This window comes from Asterias rubens, chromosome 17 (genome assembly GCF_902459465.1).
Source record: "Asterias rubens chromosome 17, eAstRub1.3, whole genome shotgun sequence".
Lineage (NCBI taxonomy): Eukaryota > Metazoa > Echinodermata > Asteroidea > Forcipulatida > Asteriidae > Asterias > Asterias rubens.
The window spans coordinates 8,296,023-8,316,243 of NC_047078.1; the positions used below are offsets into that span (position 1 = coordinate 8,296,023).

The 20,221-nt window shown below is 38.6% G+C and overlaps 1 protein-coding gene across 1 annotated transcript in view; it reads right to left on the bottom strand.

Annotated features, from left to right (window-relative positions):
* Positions 1 to 2,559: 2,559 nt before the first annotated feature.
* The window catches only part of LOC117301564, a 37,177-nt gene continuing 19,515 nt past the window's right edge, over positions 2,560 to 20,221 (bottom strand). The window contains exons 3-17 of the mRNA XM_033785594.1: positions 17,307 to 17,573; positions 16,484 to 16,771; positions 15,798 to 15,948; positions 15,175 to 15,308; positions 14,575 to 14,690; positions 13,823 to 13,973; positions 11,914 to 12,025; positions 11,573 to 11,748; positions 11,137 to 11,199; positions 10,631 to 10,915; positions 9,733 to 9,909; positions 8,535 to 8,586; positions 7,379 to 7,749; positions 5,299 to 6,750; positions 2,560 to 4,356 (exon numbers count right to left, since the gene is read on the bottom strand). Of these exons, the coding sequence (XP_033641485.1) occupies positions 3,512 to 4,356; positions 5,299 to 6,750; positions 7,379 to 7,749; positions 8,535 to 8,586; positions 9,733 to 9,909; positions 10,631 to 10,915; positions 11,137 to 11,199; positions 11,573 to 11,748; positions 11,914 to 12,025; positions 13,823 to 13,973; positions 14,575 to 14,690; positions 15,175 to 15,308; positions 15,798 to 15,948; positions 16,484 to 16,771; positions 17,307 to 17,573 (4,640 nt within the window). The 3' untranslated portion in view covers positions 2,560 to 3,511. The remainder of the gene's footprint in view (positions 4,357 to 5,298; positions 6,751 to 7,378; positions 7,750 to 8,534; positions 8,587 to 9,732; positions 9,910 to 10,630; positions 10,916 to 11,136; positions 11,200 to 11,572; positions 11,749 to 11,913; positions 12,026 to 13,822; positions 13,974 to 14,574; positions 14,691 to 15,174; positions 15,309 to 15,797; positions 15,949 to 16,483; positions 16,772 to 17,306; positions 17,574 to 20,221) is intronic.

Genomic DNA, 20,221 nt, shown 5'->3' on the forward strand with positions numbered 1-20,221 from the left:
AGTTGTGGAAATTAAAATGGTAAAAAATACAAACTTGAAAACATCTGCAATGTTAATTAAATTAGGGTAGTGTCATTCTGTGTCCCCCCCCCCCTCCCCAAACGGATAATCCACCCAAACAGGAACAAACACAATATGCTTGGAGCTACATTCATTTACAATAGATAGAGATTATTTACATAATAGCACACATTGAGCCAATAATTATAAGCCAATTACGAGTTAGATTTGAACGATGTCCATTACAATGTGTTACTTAGTCAAACTTCAACGTTTAAATTTAAATTCCTCAGACTATCGGGACAGTCGCTATGTCACATGATTCAGGGCAAGCTTTAACATAGTAATATACAAGAGACGGCAAACACCCATACACAGTATAGAAAAAAATGTGTACCAGGGTTTGCTCACCTGGAGGCTTCTATACAAAAGCTTCCATGAACCATTTGACCATTTGACATACAATACACTACAATACAATACAATTCAACACAATAAAACTTTATTGTCCCTGGCGGGAAATTCTTTTGGCCTTTTCTGCTCACACAAAAACACACCAATAAAATTAAACAAATTTAAGCATTATTTTGTTACTAAGCAAGTCATTGTACGAGACAGTATTCAAATCTAACTCGCAAATAGCTTATTGGAGAGTTGAGAACACTTGGTGGCAGCAGACCAAACCAAATCCATTGTTTTCTTAATGGCAGTGGACACTATTGGTAATTGTCAAAGACTAGTCCTCACAGTTGGTGTTTCTCAACATTGCATAAAATAACAAACCTGTGAAAATGTGAGCTCAATTGGTCATTGAACTTGCGAGATAATAATGAAAGAAAAAAAACACCCTTGTCACACGAACTTGTGTGCGTTTAGATGGTTGATTTCGAGACCTCAAGTTCTAAATCTGAGGTCTCGAAATCAAATTCGTGGAAAATTACTCCTTTCTCGAAAAACTAGGGCACTTCAGAGGGAGCCGTTTCTCACAGGGTTTTATATCATCAACCTCTCCCAATTACTTGTCACCAAGAAAGGTTTTATGCTAATAATTATTTTGAGTAACTACCAATAGTGTCCACTGCCTTTAAATATGCATGCTAAGAGCTTCATAGAGGATGGAATGAGTGTATGCTGCCACCTTTAGTTCTTAAGTGTCCAATTGTATTGCAATTGTCATCAATTATCAAAAAATCACATCACTACGTGATTGGAAATCTACAATAGCATCAAAAATAAGTTATAGAATTTTTAAGTACATAGATTAAATAATTCCAAACATCAAACGGCAATTTGTCACAAACTAGTTTCTCTTTTCTACAAAGAGAAATTATAAATACTAAGTACTTTTAAAATTATGACATTTAAACCAGAATCCTTGTTTTCATTAAACCTCTTGAGTGCAGAAGAATCTGGGCCCAATTTGTAGAGCTGTTAAGCAGAAAATACTGCTTAGCAAATTTCAATGCTAAGCAAAAAATCTGTGGGGCACCAGTGACAATAGTGTAAACTTTATGGACTTTTGACTGGAAACCAGTTTCTGACAAGCAATTTTTCCTGTGATTTATAGCACGTTGTTATGCTTACAGGCTTTCTGAAATTGGGCCCAGGTCCATGAGAGTAAAACCTACTCTTAGAACGAGTTCTAAATTGAATCTGGCTTCGGCCTTGACTGATACTCAGGACATCTCAGGACATACTTCCTTAGCACAAACAAATTTTGCTTAGCAAAAATAGGTTACCAGCCAGAATACCACACAGTTACCATTGCTGCAACTGGTAACCTGGTAATTTTTTCCTAAGCCAAGACATTTGCTAAGCAGAATTTTCTGCTAAGCAGCAAAAATTAGGCCCTATAGAATTAAAATTTGGCCCAGGCAATAGATCAACCTCTTGTCAACAAATATGGTCCATGGGCGAAGTTGGCCATATTTGACTAAAAACTACATCACTACATTCCTCTTATAATTCTGATGTTGAATTTCATGATTTATATTTTTATAATTTATATACAATTTTTTTTTGTGGTTTCTATCAACCAAAGGCACGTGAAAAATATTACATGATTAAAAATGCTGAATACATTTTTCAAAATATTTCTCATCCAAATAATAGTCTTTTACGTAAGTCAGTTTCTTAAATAAATTTTCCTCCTTAAATCTTGAACTTGAGTGAGTGGAATGGTTCCCCTTCCCAATTCAAGTTATTGTCCGTCTTGATTCAGATCATTGCTAAAGGCATAAACAAGGTCCAGTTTGAGGTGTAAAAAAAAAAGAGAATAATTTTAAAGGGACACATTGCCTTAGATCGGTCGAGTTGGTCCATGGATCTCAAAATTCATCACTGCAATAAACCTATCTTTCTGAAAGTTTGTATATACTCAGCGCCTTGAGTACCTTGTTTTGTAGATACGTGCGCTATAAGACTTTGATATTATTATTATTATTATGAAAAGCTTTTGAAACCATATATGTTTTAAGGAAATGGTTAGATAGAATATAATGATCCACACAAAAATGCCTTGAAATTGTGTGGTTTATGGCGTGCCATGTTAGTTCACGACGTATAAGGAAAACTATGCAATTACGAGGCATATATTCTACTTTTAAAACACTTTTCATAGACCAACTTGCCCGATCTAAGGCAAGTTTAAGTAAAAATGCTGAAATTTTGTCTTTTGCACAGTTAGATGTAAACAAAAAAAGTATTTAAGTGAAAAATGCTGGAATTCAGTCTTTTGAGCGGTAAGATGTAAACAAAAAAAATATTTTAAGTGGAAATGCTTAAATTTCGTTTGAACTTTGGTCAGTGTTACTCTCTCCCCAAATTTTGTTCAAAATTAATGTTTAAAATCACATTGTGTGTAATATCCAGCTTTGTCATACTCCACGTGTTCATGAACCACATTGGTTACTGATTTAAATATAAATGAACAGAGGTACCCAACTATTTTCCATTCCAGCTTATACTTGGTCACTTTAGTAACTAGCAACATTTGTAAAAAAATCCGACCAGAGTTATAAAACAAATTAAAACACTAATATTTTGTTCAACGTACAAAATGTTTTAACACTTGTTAAAAAAATGTGTTTCTGAAGTAAAAACTTTACAGCCAGTAAAAGTTTTAAACCTTGAGACATTGGTGGGGAAATTAAAAAACAAATCAAATAAAATCTGCAAAAAACTTTGTTCATCAATCAATGTAAAATATTTTTTTTTAAATACCGAACAAAATTAAGTAGCATTTTTAAAATATCCTGAATTACAGTGATCATACTAATGAAAATCTAAATCTTTGTTTGCTCATTTGAATTTAAATTTTTAATGTGGAAACATGAGTTATCGTTTGACTTTCACGTTTTTGCATGTACGCTGCATGCAGACGAGTGAAAGTGCAAGCTGACACTACATCACCTTTGACCATTCATAACACAGACATGGAACGCTTGTATATCAAATTAAATCGATGTACCTAATGAAACCATTGAGTTTGCAAGGTCTGTCCAGCAACGAGCTAGACGCTTGAGGTGAGTCTAAAACTCCCTCGCTTAACCTCATCTTGTAGTCGTTGGTATTCCTGAAACTCTCTCTTCAACTCCTCGCATCTCTTCTCCATATTAGCAACCTTACCTGTACCCTCTTGATACACCTCGTCATTTGGAATCTTTATCTCTACCGGCTCGTAGTACTTCTTTAAGGCATCGAGAAGCTCCGACTCTCTTAGCTCCGACTCTCTTAGCATCGGGTCAAACTCATAAAACGGTTCCTCTGATTCCTTGGAGCTTACATTTGAGAAGGGTCCGGCTGAATCCGAGAAGGGACTATCGATCGGGTCATGGATGCTTGGAACGCTACTAGTGCGCCCTCTGGAGCTTGTGCTCTGAGAGGTGTTGCGACTTGCGTAACCGCTGCTCGCAGAACACTGGCTGTTTGGTGAGAGAAGGCTTCGTTGAGCTGAGATGTAGGATTGGGGTAACGGGATTGGTTTAGTGGAGCCTGGTCGGCTGTCGACAGATGATATACTCCCTCGTGTGGTGGTTGGCGACAGAGAAGGTTCCGAGGGGATTTCAGATGAAAGTTGTCTACCATCTCTAGGAGAAAGACTGCTACGTTTCGGACGTTCAGTTGAGTCTGGCGACAATGACTCCTGGTAATTCTTGGATTTTCTACCACCTTGAGGTGAAACTCTCTCATGAATTTTGGGCTTGCTCTTATTTGATGGGGATGGCGTGCCAAACCTTTTGGGTATGGCGCCCCCTTGTGGAGACGCATGGCCATTCACAGAATGCCATTCTTGTGGTCGGCGCGTAGGCTCAATGATGGTTGGATCAGCATCCCTGAACGTTCCCTGCAGTGTATCTGTTGACAAATTTTAAAAAGAAATTTGTTGTCAAATTCTTAAGGAACTGAAAACAGCAAAACTTTCAGGTATTTGTCGGGACTACAAACTTGTTCAACTTCATTCAAGGTGGTAGAGCATACATCTGATGCGAGACAGCTGCGGTTCTAGTCTCATAGATAAACAAAGAAGGTACATGTAGTGATGGCACTTTCAGACTAATTACTAATTACATAAAAAAAACTGCATTTTAGCTTTCGTAGCAATGTAGATGTTGCTACGAAAGTTCATGTATTTTTTAGTTGTTGCTACCAAAGTTCATATGTATTTTTTCAATTAGTTTTTCTCTAAGTGCAACCAGTATCTTCCTTGTTTCAACTACACTTGTATTATAACTTGGCCATTTGATGACTTCACATTTAAATCATTACCTCATGAAGATGAAGTAACTTAAATCTTGGGACTGATTTGAGGTGGTATTTGAAAGACAGAAACAATTTTGCAAGGACAAGAAATTTCAAGAATGAAGTCAAAGACACATTTGGGCAAAAACATTCTTCCTCCATTCCTCTGTAAGAAACTACAATTCTATTTCTCCCTGAGTGATACACAATGAACAGAAATAAGTGACAAAAGGACACAATATTGATTGAATTTTTGGTAGGTAGAGAGAAGGCCATACCGTTAAAAAGGGATGGCAAGGGTAAATGTTTGGACAAGAATGAGCCCAAGGCTGGCATGGCCATTTGATATCAAATAATGATTGTGTAATCGCTATTCTGCCATTGACTTGTGCCTGACGTCCGAACAAGAATAGAAACTCCATTTTTTCAAGAAACTGTTCAAATGTTATCTTTTGTATTCTATTTAGATTCAATGTAACTGTCTTGAGCGCCTCTGAACAATTTTTTTTTTATTTCGGCGCTATATAAATGTCTTCTGATCGATTGATTTTGACCTACCTGGGTCTGCATAGCTTTCTAAAGATGTAGCACCACTTCTAGGTGACCGTGGGTTTGTCCAACCCTGTGACCTTTGCTCTGATCTCACTGGACTTCTCTTCATCACCTGCTCAACAGGTTTACGGAATCCTCCAGAATCACCACCGAGCCTTCCTCTCGACAGGGTCTTTTGATCATCGTCTGATGTTGGACTTTTGGTCCTGTTTAAGTTCCCATCTCTCCTCGGACTTTTAGTTCTATCATACAATGGGTAATTATCCCGATGATGGTAAGGGCTCCGTGACCGCTCGGGATAAGGGCTCCGTGATCTATCAGGAAACGGGCTCAGTGATCTATCTGGAATTGGGCTCCTTGATATCTCAGGAGATCTCTTTGAGAGGGTGGGGTTCACATAGGTTTCTTGGCGATGGGGTCTTGGTTGCCTCTCAGGGCTTCTTGTAGTACCTGATCTAAAGGTAGCTTCGCCAGGACTCCTGATGGGACTTCTCGTAGGTCTAATTCTTAAGGTACCTTCGCCAGGACTCCTGTGGGGACTTGTTCTCCTAGGACTACTTCTAAAAGTAGCTTCGCCAGAATTCCTGTTAGGACTTGTTCTCCTAGGACTATTTCTGAAGGTAGCTTCGCTAGGATTCCTGTCGGGACTTCTACCCGTAGGACCATTTCTAAAGGCAGCTTCGCCAGAATTCCTGTCAGGACTTGTTCTCCTAGGACTATTTCTAAGCTCATCATAGTCCTTACTATTTGGAGATGACTTGCGATAAGGACTAGTTTCTCGGCCCCTGGAAAGTTCCGTATTTGGTGGGACTTGGTAGTTTGATTTTTCTTCTAGGGGTTGGTTATATTCATAGTCAGGGCGTCTTGCACGAGGTGAGTTCCCCTGTATAGTACTGATGCTGTCCGACCATGTTGGGGTACTCTGATAAGCAGGAGGTGGCTCACTCCCATAATCATCACGGGTCAATCGTCGGATATCTTTTCTTGTACTCTGTCTAGGCAGAGTGGCACTGCGGCTATTGGATCGTTGCTGCTGTTGCTGTGGTTGTTGTGGGACGTCGTGGTAAGCAGGGAGTGGCGTGTTACTCTCACGATGACTCAATGTATCATCAGCCCAATCCCGATCCCATTGCCATGTGTTTCTAGTCGGCATATCAACATATTGATTCTGGGCAGCTGGTGGGCGTCGTGGAGTGACAACACCCACTTCATCTACCTCTAGGGCATGGTTAACGACCCCGCCCTCACCACTCCCTTCAACTGTCCCCGATTCACTCGCCCAATCGTAATCTTCGTTATCTTCAGAGTTACTTGTGATGAACATTTCTCCATGGTAGTAGACGTAGTCACCGCGGACTGGATGGGCGGAGTCTGGGTGTAACCCTCTAGAGCCCTCTACCTCTGAGTTACTATCTGACTGAGTGGTATGTGGCTGTAACCGGTCATTGTTGTACCTCCCTGAAAGAAATAAACAAAGCACCAAGTAGTTATGATAGATGGAGTGAGAAAATGAAAATTGGTAAAGCGTGATTGAAAGAAAGAGCTGGTGGATATAAACTTAGGGGTAGCGGGGTTATGGTGTATAGTGGAGAGAAGGTAAAAATGCAATGGGGTATTTCTTTATTACGGACAGCACTTATTGTTTAGTGCATACAAAGAACATTATTGTGCGTATAATCAAAGCTAGATCTGTAAAGTGATCTGTTAATTATAATGTTTCCACAGAAGGTTGTTTTGTAAGAAATGTTTTCAAAGTGATTGTATAGTTCAAAACTAAATCACACTTGTTGGTATCTTTGTATACTTTTAGATGTGGCTTCAATCTACCCATCAGGTAGTGTATCTACCATGGTGTTACCGCAAACCAAATTGATACCTCAGCATGCAATGCCTCAAATCCCATAACCAAATCTGCCAACTGAACAATTTGAATGTGTCTTTTTCAAGCTGATTTTTGTTGAAAAGTAAAACTCTTTTCCACCAACAAGTGAATAACTTAGTTTAGTTGCCTTTTGTATTATGAATTTTTATTATTTGTTGTATGAATGGAAATAAAAACAAACAAGTTTTCTCAGAAAGCTCTTACCATGGGATCTAATCCTTCCGTCCTGTACGGAATACACCCCTGCTGACGATTCAAACTCATCTAACTCTAAAGCTTGCTCCGATGCAAGACGTCTTGGCCTGTCTCTACTCCCCACCATCCACCGTGAGTCCTCACCCTCAGGTTTATATGATGCCGAGCGTTGAGATGAGCGACCAAGAAGTCGCTCACTGATGCTAGGCTCAGCGTGGCCACCATTGGGTAGCTTCCCGTTGGAGGTGAGGTGGGCTTGGCGACTAGGGTGGGGAGCAGAGGCGTTAGCAGTCTTATGCTTGGGGGAGATTTTGGTTATGAGCTTGTTGACGATGCCTGTTGGCTGCTTGATAGGGGTGGGTAGGGGGGTCTCTTGGGACCTGCAAAGTAATTATTACAAACAGGTGGTAAAAATATTGTTCTTCAAGGTGCAAAACAACATAAACCTTGTATAGTCTCATCATGAGTTGACTGAAGGGCCATGCCACACGAGGCAACTAACAGGTAACCCGTTGCAGGCAAACTAAAAAAAAAAAAAAAAAAGGCATCAATGTTCACATATTTTTCTTTGTAATCATAAGACATTTTTTGAAAAATAAACTTATGTGCTACCAAAGTAGTTTTGTAGCATGCACTGCAGTTGGTTGCATCCAAGTTACCTGTAAAAGTTGTCTTGTTACAATTGTAATTTACAAAATTATTTTGAAATGTTTTGGGCCTGATTTCATGGCTCTACTTAATGCTGAATTCTACATTTACAATCACCACTTCACTTACTGTGCAAGAGCCAAATTTCTGCGCTGGTAACATAAAGTATGCATGCGCAAAGTTAAACATAACCCATAACTCTTGAAATAGGCTTGAAGTAAGCGTGGAATTCCCTGCTTCTGTAAGCGATGATTATTTGCTTACAGTAAGCAGAGCCATGTTATTGGGCCCTAATCTTATCAAAAGTATTTGGAAACATTAGGCTTCAAATGCTCAATGGACAAAGCATCATTTTACCAGCCAGATCAATTAGAACAATTATGTGTATTTTAACTCTCAAACTTCATTCACAAAATCCATGCAGTTTAGGAAGTTCTTAACAGAAAACATAGTCAGTCTTATACTACATGTGTGTGACTAGAATACAGGAAGCCTAGGTACTAGGTAGGTAACTTACGGTGTCTGTGGGGATCTGTGTATTAGTGGTTGAGGGGTCTGGACAGCAATACCTGGAAACACAGAACACAACAAATTACAGATGAGAGCGACTCTCACACAGGACAAATTCAGACAAATGATAATCATCTACTCTTTTAACAAAGTACTAAACACTAGGTATTTTATGCAGTAGTTTGTGGTCATTGTACAGAAAAATCCTTTAAGAATTGTAAAGGCTGTCCCGAGCCAATATGGCTCATCGACTGATTTATATCTGGTTTCCTTGGCATTAAATAACTGAGAATATTTCTATTCCCCCTGAACAGGACACTCCATCACTGGTTACTCCCCAGCTCTCAACGGTACTCATTTCGACTCCTGGGTGTAGAGAAGCAATTATGATAAAGTGCCTGCTCAAGGACAAGTGTCGCAACAGGCCAGCCAAGGATTTGAGCCCCCGTTCTGCAAATTACTGAATTCGTGTCCAACGCCCTAGACCGCTGAGCCAAGACACCTCACAAGGGTGGCTTCAAATTTGAAAAAAAAAGTGTAAAGTCACATTGTCTCTATCAATAAAATAATCTTTAAACATGCAGAGCTACAGCAAACCAGTTAAGCTTCAATAAGGCCATGCAAATTCTAACTTTCTTTGATACGACAATCTGCAAACTGTTTTAGTACTTGTATAATCACAAAACAAAGATGGCATCACAGTGCTTAACAAGGTCTCAATTTCATGTAGAACTACATGAATACATGAATAATGCTTATTAAAGGCAGTGGACAGTCCTGTTGGTATAATTACCCAAAATAATTGTTAGCATAAAAACTTACTTGGTAACGAGCAATGCGGAGCTGTTGGTAGTATAAGACATTGTGAGAAACGGCTCCCTCTGAAGTAACGTAGTTTATTTCGAGAAAGAAGTAATTTTCCACAAATTTGATTTCGAGACCTCAGAATTAGATTCTGAGGTCTCGAAATCAAGCATCTGAAAGCACATAACTCTGGTGACAAAGATGTTTTTTCTTCCATTATTATCTCGCAACTTCAACAACCAATTGAGTTCAAATTTTCACAGGTTTGTTATTTTATGCATATGTTGAGATACACCAAGTGAGAAGACTAGTCTTTGACAATTACCAACAGTGTCCAGTGTCTTTAAGCAAGCCTTTAAGAAGATGTTAGTGATAACAAGCCAAGACTCGCTGATACTCACTAAACAAAGCTATTCTTTTCCTCTTCTTCCGTCGATGTGATACACAGATAGCAATAAGACTCAGTAGAAGAGTAACAACAAGGAAGCAAACTGCTGCTATGACACCAGCTAATATCCCTGGTTCCCCAAACTGCGGGATTTTGGCAGTTGGGCTAGGTGGGATGTAGGCAGCAATACCTAGACACGGGAAACAAATTATAGTTTATGATTTCACACTCAAATTTTTAACAGAGGGCAAATGAAATTCATTCCCACTATATTAAATGTGCATTAACAAAAAAAACAATTAATCCCGATCATGTGTCTAATCTTCAAAAAAAGGGAAAAAACCCAAATAGCTATTGCAAACTGCTTATCAACCAAAAGGACCTATCGTATAAATGCAAAACAAAATAGTCAATGGGCTGACATTTGGAACCCTAGTTGAGTCTTGCTAAGAGGTTAAAACGTCAGGCCATTTACTATTTTTTGCAACCACATGTTTGCCAAGAGGACCAGTTATAAACAGTACACAAAAACTATTCTATTAAAATAGCCTTATAAAAACCTATACCATAGTATAGTTCAGCCCTTGTACTCACTGTAATATTGTTCTACTTTTTTCCCCAGGGCAAAATATCATGCCTATGTCCGAGGAAGACAAATCTTATACATGTTAGGAAAATTAACTAAGAGAAGTTTTTGATAACACCATGTGAAAATCTCTTTGAGTAGTGTTGATGAAAAGTGATTGAAAAATGTTGTATGAGATTTGTCAACCAGCAGTTCTTTTCAGAACTAACACTATTCGCATGGTGTTATCGCAAACCTCTCTTATTTATATTTCAACTATGCAAACTTTCAAATCCTACTAAGTAAACTAGTGTGTTTTGAAATTGCTCCCTGGTACCCTACATACCTCCAGTGAATCCGGTAACCACCTCACTCGGTGAGCTATACAATGCTGGTGTGAACGCAAACATCCGGAACTGGTATGTCGTATTGGTCAGTAGTTTACCTAGCACCATAGTTGACTGGTCCCCGTCAATTCGATCATACAGAACGACCCATGGACCATGTAGCCGGTACTCGATGGAGTAACGGTCCACAAAGTGACCCCAGACGGCTGGTGGGTACCAGGCAAGAATGAGGCCCTCTTGTGACGAAGTGATGGTAAGGTTCCTTGGAGGTGAAGGAGTCAACCCTGTATTAAGTAAAACAAAAATAAATTATAACATCAATATTTATGAAGACTTTTTTATTGTCATGAAAAAATCACAAGGGGTGGATTTCACAAAGAGTTAAGACTAAATTCTAAACTTTGGACTAGGCTTAAGTTTATAATAACTCCTAGGACTAGTCCTAAATTCATTACTATCTTTGTGAAATCGACTCTGTGAGTTTTCTCAAATATTGGAAACTTACCATAAAATATTGGAATGACTGTTTTACCAGTTTCATCTGTCGGTGACACAACAACTTCAGGGTCTGTAAAGAGTTGAACGAGACAAATCAAAGTTAGACAGGATATATCCCCTGGCTGCTGCTTCCAAGGTTGTAACATAAACTTGGGTGTGATCCCCCATGCCAGCTACCAGTTGTCTTTTTCTGACTGGCGCTCCCCGAACAAAGACATTAACTAATAGGGAGACTGCCAATTTGTCTTTGTTCAAACCAATTAAAACTTACCCAGTCAATTTCCCTTGTGGTTGATACAGTATTTTTTTGATAAAATATTTATTTCTGGCTCATATACATAGAAACCAGAACACACCTATGCAGAAACAATCATTATGTTTGAGCTTGACAATTAACCATAATATGTTTCTCTTCACCTAGGTGTAAACGATTGTCACAGTACCTTTAGTTAGGGCTGTGACGACGTCACTGAGATCACTGTCTCCAAGCTGGTTACTGGCAACCACCCCAAACTGGTACTCTGCACTGGGCTCCAAGCCGCTGACCAATTGAAAGTTGACTCTCTCTGGGATGTAAGGAAGATTCAACCAATCAGAATCTGTTTCACCTTGACGATACCTAAAATTTAAAAAAAATTAAAAAGAAAGACAACCTTTGAATTGTATTTCACTCAATTGTGTCACAAATATTATTTCCATTGACTTGCCAAGAAAATATGATGTCTCAAGGAGACTAAAAAATAAAATCCAGAAATAAAGATAAAACTTGTAAAAACCCTCTTACCAGACGGTGAATGTTTGTGTGAAGCCGCCACTATAGGCTGGTTGCCAGGAAACATGGGCTGAACTGATGGTAGTTACCACGGTAACATTCAATGGTTTATGAGGAGATGTCACTAAAATAAGAATGAAAATAAGAATGAAAAGCAAAAAAAACCACAAAAAACATTACCAGTCAAAATGGTATACATGTACACTTCACACTGTAAAAAACTGGGTCAGAGATAATTTTGTCTAAGAAATATTTTCTGCAAGAAGCATTTAATAATTAGGTGGACTTTGGTGTCAGATAAGCCTAAACCAGGCATGAAATTTCATCTTTTAGAGGGCAAGGCCACTTTCATTTTGCAAAGGGCACTTCATTTTGAAATTCTTAAAATCTATGGGAAACTGAGGGGCACCAAGGCCAAGACGGGGGGCAACAAAGGACATGGCCTCTGTTTAATGCAAGATCAACATTTACAGTAGGTTTGGAAAAAGCTCCTAAGGTAGCAATGATTTGTGCTTCGTTTCATGCTTGGAGCAAAATGCTTACCAATTAAAAAGACCCGTGGTATAAATGCAAAAAATAGTTAATGGCCTGACGTTTTGACCCCAGCAGAGTATTTCTCCAAGGCTACACAAGTGTACAGGACAAAAGTGCTATTCACACAACAGCAATTTAACTTGGGACCTTTGCTTAATTTTAGCATGGTTGTAAAATCTAGCAATGTTTGAACTTGGTTTGACAAGAATTTGCAAGAGAATTTTGACGGTAAAAAAAAAAATCCTTTCACACAATGCACATCATTTGTAAAGTTTTACAACCATGCTACATTTGCTCTTGTGTGAAAGGGGTTAGGTCGTAGGTTCAGGCCATTAACAATTTCAAGAACTACATGTAGTGGTGCACTTTAAACTCGACCTATGCAACTGCAGACAGAGACGCCATGACTGTATGTTAGAGGTATGTTCATTTGTTTGTAGAGTAGATACAGCTAGTTTATCTTTGATTGCATTACCAAAGTACATGTTTTTATCTTATTTAAAGTATATATAATTAATAACACACTCAAAGAAAACACAAGTTAGAATTTGATGATTAATGTGTATGACTCATATAGTGCGGTATTCTGCCAACAGCTAGCTAGTCAAAATACTGAGAATAAAACAACTGAATCTGATCAGAGTTAACACTTTGTTTGTTTTTCTTGGTTGCCTTTCAAGTTGGTTTAAAGATTCTTTACATTGGTAGGGTTATGATGTGTCAGTCTCCTGAAAATATAAACATTACCGATGCCAGCAGGGATAGGTCTATAAGTAACTTTTAGTTCTCTGTTGGCGTGACAAGCAATACATACGGCAGGCGGTTTGGGCACTGGCCTGGTGACCAATCTTATTTCTTTATCTTTTTCTCTCATTATGTGCATTTTAACATGTCTTAAATGCTTTTGATAATTTTTGTGTACAGGTGGCAAAATCAATATATTTCTAGGGGACTTTGGAACGCTAGGTGGCAACAGACTTACCAGGTAAATTTCAATTGTGTACGTTATTAGTCTGAGTTTACTCACAATTCCCTGAACAATGGATTCATAATGGTCACATACATGTAGAGTTACCAAATGTCTTGATCCCCTTATTAATTAATTATTAACACCTTTTCAAACAGAAATCTTGATGTAGTGTAACTGTAAGATTAACATACTAAGCTTGATACTGGTTTACTAAGTACTACCACTTTACATGCTTAGACAAGACATGCAAACAATCAAAACACAGATAAAAGAGATTATTTCTGGTAAAAAAGGAAGTGGTGAGATTATTTTGATTGTTTGTGTTAGGTTGTTTTTTTCTTCTTTTTTCCCTCTTTTTTTCTCTTCCCCTTTTTTGGGGGGAAAGGGGAGGGTGAGGGGAATGGTCGAGAAACTTACGTTCTACTATAAGCTGTGTTGTGCTGATGATCGTAGCGATCTCATTGGCCGCTTCGCATTGATATATCCCATGATCCTCTTTGGTCAGTCCGCGAATCATCAGACTGGTCTGAGAGATGGTCGATCGAAATGGAGCAAGTTTACCGTCCAGCTGAGCAAAACCAAAATAAAAAGTGCAACTTTAATTTGATTTAAAACAACGAAGAAGCTTACATTTTATATAAATGCTAGAAATTCAATACAGCGTAAAAAGAGGCAACTACCAGGCAACAATTCCTGGATAATAAAAGAATTAAAATAAACCATGTTTTAATTTTTATTTTTATTCATTCAGGATTGGTAGAAGTAATTAAATACGACACAGAATGTTGGCTCTGAAATGAGACGGTTTGGTCTTGACGTTTTGAACAGTATACTCAGGAGAAGATACAGCGTACTGTAGCAGAATAATTTGCTACGGTGCAAGCGTATTTCACAGGGTAGCAGAAAAATTAGGGGGCCATATTGCGCGGTCACCATGGATTTGCATTGGGACATCATATATTTTTGTGCGGTAAAAACTGGAAGGTTAGCATGCATTTTCGTGTGCAGACAGTATTGATGTTTTTTGACACTTTGTCACTGCTTATGCTTGTGATATTTTTTGATTTTTTTAATTGATCATCATTCTGGTGTGGGTTGTTTGGAATTGATCAGGCTGAAGCAAATTCTTAGAAGGATTTTTGACTATTTGAAATAAGTAAGTGTCTTACCATTCTCCATGTGATAGTTGGGCTGGGCTCTCCCACTGCAGAGCATGGCATAGTGATGTCATCACCCAAGGTACGTTGATAAACTAGCTTAGGTTTAACAACAAATGTCGGCGGGTCTGAAAAAGTCACATCATTTGAAATCAATCAATCAATCAGTCAATCAATCATGAGGCATTTGTAGAGCGCCATCATTCTATATTTGATTTGTGGTAACACCATGTGTGTATCTACTTGCCAGGTAGAGTTTGTTCTTGAAGAACTGTCTTTCTTTATTCTACTATCGCGGAGTAGATTTATCGGATAATCAGGAGACTTCTCAGTTCTGGAAAGAACTGTCCTGCTTTTTAACTACTACCCGGGCGGAAGGTATAGAAAATAGGCTGGGACTACCACTTTAGCTTACAGGATCGTAATTAACTGCACTACCGCAGAGTCAGTTCTTGAATTGTTCTCACTGTTTCGACTTGCTTGCTCTAGTCATCGTCACAAGGCACTTACAAACTGAAGAAAAGAGAGTTCACAGAATGTTATTTGGAGATGACAAGAGTCATAGACTAAAGCCTTGTTTATACTTCTTATATTTAGTCACCATACACTCACCTTTAACAGTCAGTAGGGTTGCTGTTGACACCCCTGCTGTACCGATCTTATTGTAAGGAGCGCAGGTATAAGACCCACTATCGTTAAACTCGGTGTCTGTGATGGTTAGACTGCCCTCGCTTGATATGTGATATCTGAAAACAAAGCAACATAGGAACAAAAATTGAAGACAAGACTACTTTGGCATTTCATTCTCCTAGTTTCCAACAAAAATCACAATTGTAATCAACTTGCACACTGCTTACGAACAAAAAGGACCTATGGTATAAATGCGAGAAAAAGTAAATGGCCGGATATTTGGACCCAGGACAGACTGCACTACAAAAACCAAGACTTGACTTCTGCGTTAACCAGTTAGCGAACTGGTTTCTTCCGTCGCCTTCAACCTCTTGGACCCCGGTTTAAATCCTGTTCAGGATGTGGATTGGGTTTTCATTGTGCCTGCGTGGGTTTCCTTAGAATTCTCTAGGGTTTATCTCCCACATCTAAAGCTGAAACTTCTTCCTTGTCTATTCTTCATCGGGTTCCTGTCTAGTACAGTGATTAAGATTGTTTTTCTGAGAATCAGCAACCAGCATAAACAACTAAATAAATAAATCATGGTCGTCTGAAACCAAGCTCACCTATTTGATGGCAGTTGAATAATCTCGGCTCCTGCTTTGTACCATTTAACATTAAGAACAGGTGGATCAGCATCAGCTGTGCATGATAGAGTAACATCAAGGCCTCTAGATATGTAGGCATTGGCTGGCATGCCCACAACATAAGCAGCATCTGAAATAAGACAACAATCATTAGTTTCCATCATTGTAGAGAGAAGGCACTGGACACAGTTGGTAATTTGGCAAAGACAAGTATTCTCTGTGCAAATTTTGGCCTCAATTGGACATCAAAGCTGCAAGAAAAAACACCCTTGTTTTTATGCCTGAGAAAGGCCTCAGGCCTGAAAAGTCTTTCTCAGACTCAATTATTTGATTGAGAAATTACCTCTTTCTCAAAAAATATGTTACTTCAGAGGGAGTCGTTTCTCACAATGTTTTAGGCTATCAACAGCTCTCCGTTGCTCATAACCAAGTAAGTTTTTATGCTAATACGTATTGTAAGCAATAAGCAAGTGTATTCAGTGCCTTTAAGAAGCTCTATGAAATTATGCCCAGGGATCATGGTTGGAAGAAAATAATGAGTTCAAGTTTGTCAGAGATTTTGAGCAGAAAATAAAGTAATTTTGTTCAGACAAATCAATATTGTTCACACAATGTTTTCAGACACAATATTTTCAGACAGACACATTTTTTACGACAATACTTACATTGCACATCGAGGTACCCTCTTGCCGTGGGAGGTACCCCTAACCCATTAGTAGGGCTACACGAATACCATCCTTCATCCTCTGGGCGTACCCTCTCAACAGTCAGACCCCCCTCTGGGAGTAAGGCGTATCTCCCTCTAAGACTGGGTACAGTCTCTATGTAGTCATCTTGGTAGTACCAGCGTTGGGTGATATTACTGGGTGAGGCTTCCGCTTCGCATTCCAAGATGGCCGTTTCGTCTTGTATTACTGAAATATTGTGTGGTGGGATGAATATAAATGGCGCACCTGTGGACAAAACAAAAACAATACTTTGACTTATCTAGGAACAAAAATACTAACATTGTAAAAAAAAAAAAAAAAATTAAACATAAAAATATATATATAAGGGGAAAAATGGAACGAAACCAAAACGGGAGGCAAAAAAACCTGGAAATATATTTATTGCACTGTGTGTGTGTTGGCCCTAGGCCTTACATGTAAGTAGTGAAGGGAAAATGTGATTTTCGTTACAAAGGGTACTTCCTTTCGATAATATTGAAGTCTATGGAAACCTTTTGATAACCTGTTTCGGCTCTTGGCCTTGGTGCCTCTTTCACTTCCAAAATGAAGAGGGCACCAAGGCCAGCCAATCTGTAAAATGTTGGACTCTGAAGTCTGATTATGGTGGTACAGTGTACATGTACATGTATGCCTAATCTCATGTTCAGTTTACTACATGTGCATATAGTGCAGTCTAGGCCTCAGTCCAACAGAATCAAACAAAACAGCTAGTAGGATTTTGATGGTTCGGTACGATTAATTTGAAATATTTATTACCCACCATGCACTAGAAGTCTGACTGTGTGCTGAACTGCCCCCTCCTCACTCTCCGCAGTGCAAACGTACGTCCCTCCATCATGCTCTTGCACCCCTTCAAAGACAATGGAACTGACTGTTGTCCGAATATGGGCACCTGTAATTGGTGCACCATCTTTGAGCCAAGTAACTGTTGGTGTAGGGGTGCCCTTTGCGATGCATTGAAGTTCACTGGTTTTTCCTTGGTGGAATATGACAAGAGCTGGTGGAGTACTTAAAAATCTTGGTGGGCCTGAGGAGTATAAAAAGAAAGAAACTTTATCATCAAAAGCTAGAAAGGATTTTCTTGAAGGATTTCTAAACACTCAATGATGGTATGAAAGTATAATTGACGCTTTTACTAAAACAAAAAGTAGAAAAGCTGTGCACTTCAACTTAATTCTTACTATGATCCTAGAGACAAATATTAACTTAATAAATGAAATAAGTAAATAAAATAAAAAGTTTTGCCTCTGCCAAGTAATGTATTTAGGCAATTAATTTAGAAATGAAAGAAGTGATAATAAACTGTTTTGAATTTATTTAATTTTTGAAGATCACCCTTTTTAACTTTTCAAATTGGTAACATTTTCCAGCGAGTGGACCAGCCATTCAGCTTTGCCGATTTGTGTTTGGTAGCACCACTGTGCAAAGAACTACCAGTAGGCTGCCAGGCTATACGCCTAATGTACTGTACCGCATGATATCATCATAAAACTGCTGCAGGCTAGTAAAGATTCATTTATTTAAAACCACAGTGGACGACATTGAACAGAGCTGTATTTAGAGAGAGAGTTGCCCAGTAGAAGGATCAGTTTTCTTTCTGTAGTGGTTGCTGGATGATTTTTGATCCAAATGTAACAACCAATGTGCAGTCTAGTCTTGCATCCTGGGGCGTGTTTTTGCGGATGACCAAAAACTGTTTTGTTCAATTTAATGGCTCGTGATTGACCAACGGCAAATTCAACCGAAACAGTTAATATTGCTTTTGACCACCAAAACGCATTCCTGTGTGCACACATTTTTGGAGGGCCCTCCCAAGCCCTTCAAATCACAAGTTGTTACATTCTCTCAAAACACAGCTTTGGTACAATGTACATATGTATTATGGTCAGTCCTGCATTGTCTATAGCTCCATGGTCAGACAGTAAAGTTTGTGAGCAGAAGTCGTTTTCAAGGTGCTCAATTGTAAACATGTCAGATCATTAAGTTCACACTTTTAGAACTAGTGTAGGACACATTAACACACACACTTACAACTAGGTGTACCTACATGTATGATCAGGGATAGGAGTCATTCCTGACAAAAAAGTCTGAAAGTGAAACTGGAATCCAGATCTGTGGATAAGGACTTGGGTACAATGAAATGATGGAAATTCCACCTTTTGATCACCCTTTGAGTTATAGACTCGCAACAAAGGAGCTGTTGTGAACAGTAGGCTATCCTCAGTGTACAGTGAAAGTAGACCTAAGAGCTTGACTTTATTTAATTTTAAGAAAATGCTGTACCTTGATAACCATTTAGACTTTAAACAGTCTGAATTCAGATAAAAGTCTATCTCATCACTAATACAGCATGTGTGCAACATGGATTTTCATCACATCAAAGCTATGGTTCTGGTGTAGTAAGATTTCAGTGCCGACTCCACTGTTCACATGAACATTGTTCAGCCACACAGCTTTTGTCAGCTTGGCTTTTACCCAAGATTATTAGTATCAGGTTTTAGGTAACACAAGTACGCCCTAGGTTATGGAAACAAGAAATTCAAAACCACGTCAGTTGAGTTCTTGCCCAACCCTGAGGCCAACATTGAACAGCCTTGGCAAACAACTCTATACAATTCAGAGTATTTTCTAAAAGACTTTAGGAATCGTTGCCCTTCGTTGAAAATGAGAAAATAAATCGAGATTTAAATGGCCATTCATGACAAGTAATAAAACCCAAAGTGAAATCTTTTCTCATTATAAAAAAAAACAAAGTGCCAACTCCACCAACAAAATGACAAAAAATAGATTGAGAGTCTGTTGTAACAGACAATTTTTTCAGCTAAACCATCTTTGTTCCAAACAGTTTTGTAAGATACATTTGCTCATGAATGCTTAGCAGAGCAAAATCTTGATAACATGTATACATAGGCATACATCATACATGTAGACCCCATTGGGCAAAATATTATTTTTAAGAAACTTTAAATCTGAACAGCATTATTAGCACAGATTGATTTTTAAAATGAAAGCACTCAAGTTTGCTGAAAGAGCAGGAGAGTTTTACATACATGTAGCAAGAACAGCTACAAGTGCATTGTAGTCCATTCTTATATTTTTTGCCTACAGAAGTGTTGCAAGTTAGCAACTCTGCTACGCAGCCCAACAAGTACATTAAAATGAGTTCACACTTCTTGAAGCCCAGTAGTGCCAGTTTAACTTAATCCCTATTATGGTATTCTTGTAAGAAGTCCCTAGTCTCAAGTACCAGGCCCTTATTAGGTCTTTAATTCATAAAAAAAACTCAAGATAAACACTTCCACTCAGGGCTTCTACAATGTATATGAGATTATTCTGTCAAGCCCTTGGGATGGGATTTGTAGGAGCAGCTTGCCAAGCCTAAAAGTGACCTTGTGTTTCTATAATCCCAAGTGACTTTAGTTGTACCCTTCTCACCAAGCGAGGGAGCATACTCTGACACTATTGTGAGCGGCACACGGCCACTGGGGGTGGATTAGGTAACAGTTGGCTTTCAACAACAACAAACTGGTATTGTTCATTACTGGGATTCAATTGACCAATGAAATCACATGTTGTGTTTTGACGGTTGGAAACATATTTCAAAGTTGTTGTTTGCATTATTTGAATTCAGATTTTTTTCTATTGTGAAGTCCTCCTTGTTGTATCAGCAATTTT